General features: G+C 35.9%; 1 protein-coding gene across 1 annotated transcript in view; it reads left to right on the top strand.

Annotated features, from left to right (window-relative positions):
- The window catches only part of LOC106474489 (mitochondrial sodium/calcium exchanger protein-like), a gene marked incomplete at its 5' end in the record, with an annotated part of 15800 nt that overhangs the window by 1757 nt on the left and 12767 nt on the right, over positions 1–1276 (top strand). Inside the window, 1 exon segment of the mRNA XM_022402805.1 lies at positions 167–334. Within this exon segment, the coding sequence (XP_022258513.1) occupies positions 167–334 (168 nt within the window).

A 1276-nucleotide genomic window follows, 5' to 3' on the forward strand; every position in this document is an offset into this window, starting at 1 on the left:
CGCGCATGCTCCCAGCGTTGCGTGACTTCAGCTGTCGTAGCAATATCATTTTGGCATTTGCCCCTTTTTTTATCTGATAAACGCAAAAGCTTTTTTCTAAAAATATTGAATGTAGTTTTATTTTATTTATTTATCTTTTCATAGTGAAATATTTTTATTCCCTCAGGGTTCATTGTCTTGTACGGAGGTTATATCGCAGCTGTCGTTATAAGTCGACTCATCTTTAACAAACTACGAAATAAGAAATCAAGTAATAGTGTTCCAACTGTTTCTGAAGGTGTCAGTATACAAGCAGCCAATTACTGGAAGGAAACTACAGAAAACGGAATGGCTGGTACACTGACGAAAAATTAGTAAAATCACACACTGCTCTTGTTTGTTTTGTTAAACATATAAATAATTACGTAGTGTTTAAGATACCGAGAGTGAGTCATATCTTCTCTATGTAAATAGTCTTTTGAAATTAAATTTATCAACTTTACTTTTCTTTACTTAAATAGGTCAGGCACTCGGCAACTTTAACAATAAGTACACAATCAGCCAATCAGAAGTCACAATGTAAAATACTTTAGGGTGCTACGATAGCATGCGGTCTGCAAAGATACTGTTACATATCTGCTTGTTTGTTAATTTCAGGTAGAAATTCTTTCCGAGGAACTTCAATGATACAGCTCCTTTCTGGATTAAACCAGTTTATTCTTCCTCGATACAATCTGTTAGTACACGATAATTCCACAGTCAGTACGTTTCTCGTTACTTTAAACTTAACAACCTTTATAATACACGCAATAAGTCACAGAGATTCACAATCTCGATAACTTTGCTCTCTACGAGTGCAAAACACACACTTTACGGCTCACAAACTCGAAATAGAATCGTAAATTACTCGAAACTCACCGTAGCTACTGTTCGTTTTACAACCCCTGGCTTTTCTCTGCCAGGCTTATATACTAACGAAGAGAAATCTCCAAAATTCTCGAACTTCGCCGATAATTCGAGAAACATCACGCACGCTACCAGCGCCAAACGCGCCAGCAGCGTCACGTGACTTCCGCTGTCGTAACAATACTATTAGGTCGTTAGGAAATTAATGTCGCTTTTTTAGATGAAAAAACCCGAAAAATTTATATATCAAAACAAAACATTTATTAAATGAAATTGTCTCCATTTTTATTGATGATGCTTTTCCATCTTACAATCAGGTTGTTAATGCCTTGATTAAAGAAATCACTTGCCTTTGAAGCAAAAATCATGTCGTGTCCTTTTTAACACCTTC

This window comes from Limulus polyphemus, unplaced genomic scaffold, assembly GCF_000517525.1.
Source record: "Limulus polyphemus unplaced genomic scaffold, Limulus_polyphemus-2.1.2 Scaffold7288, whole genome shotgun sequence".
NCBI classification, from domain to species: domain Eukaryota; kingdom Metazoa; phylum Arthropoda; class Merostomata; order Xiphosura; family Limulidae; genus Limulus; species Limulus polyphemus.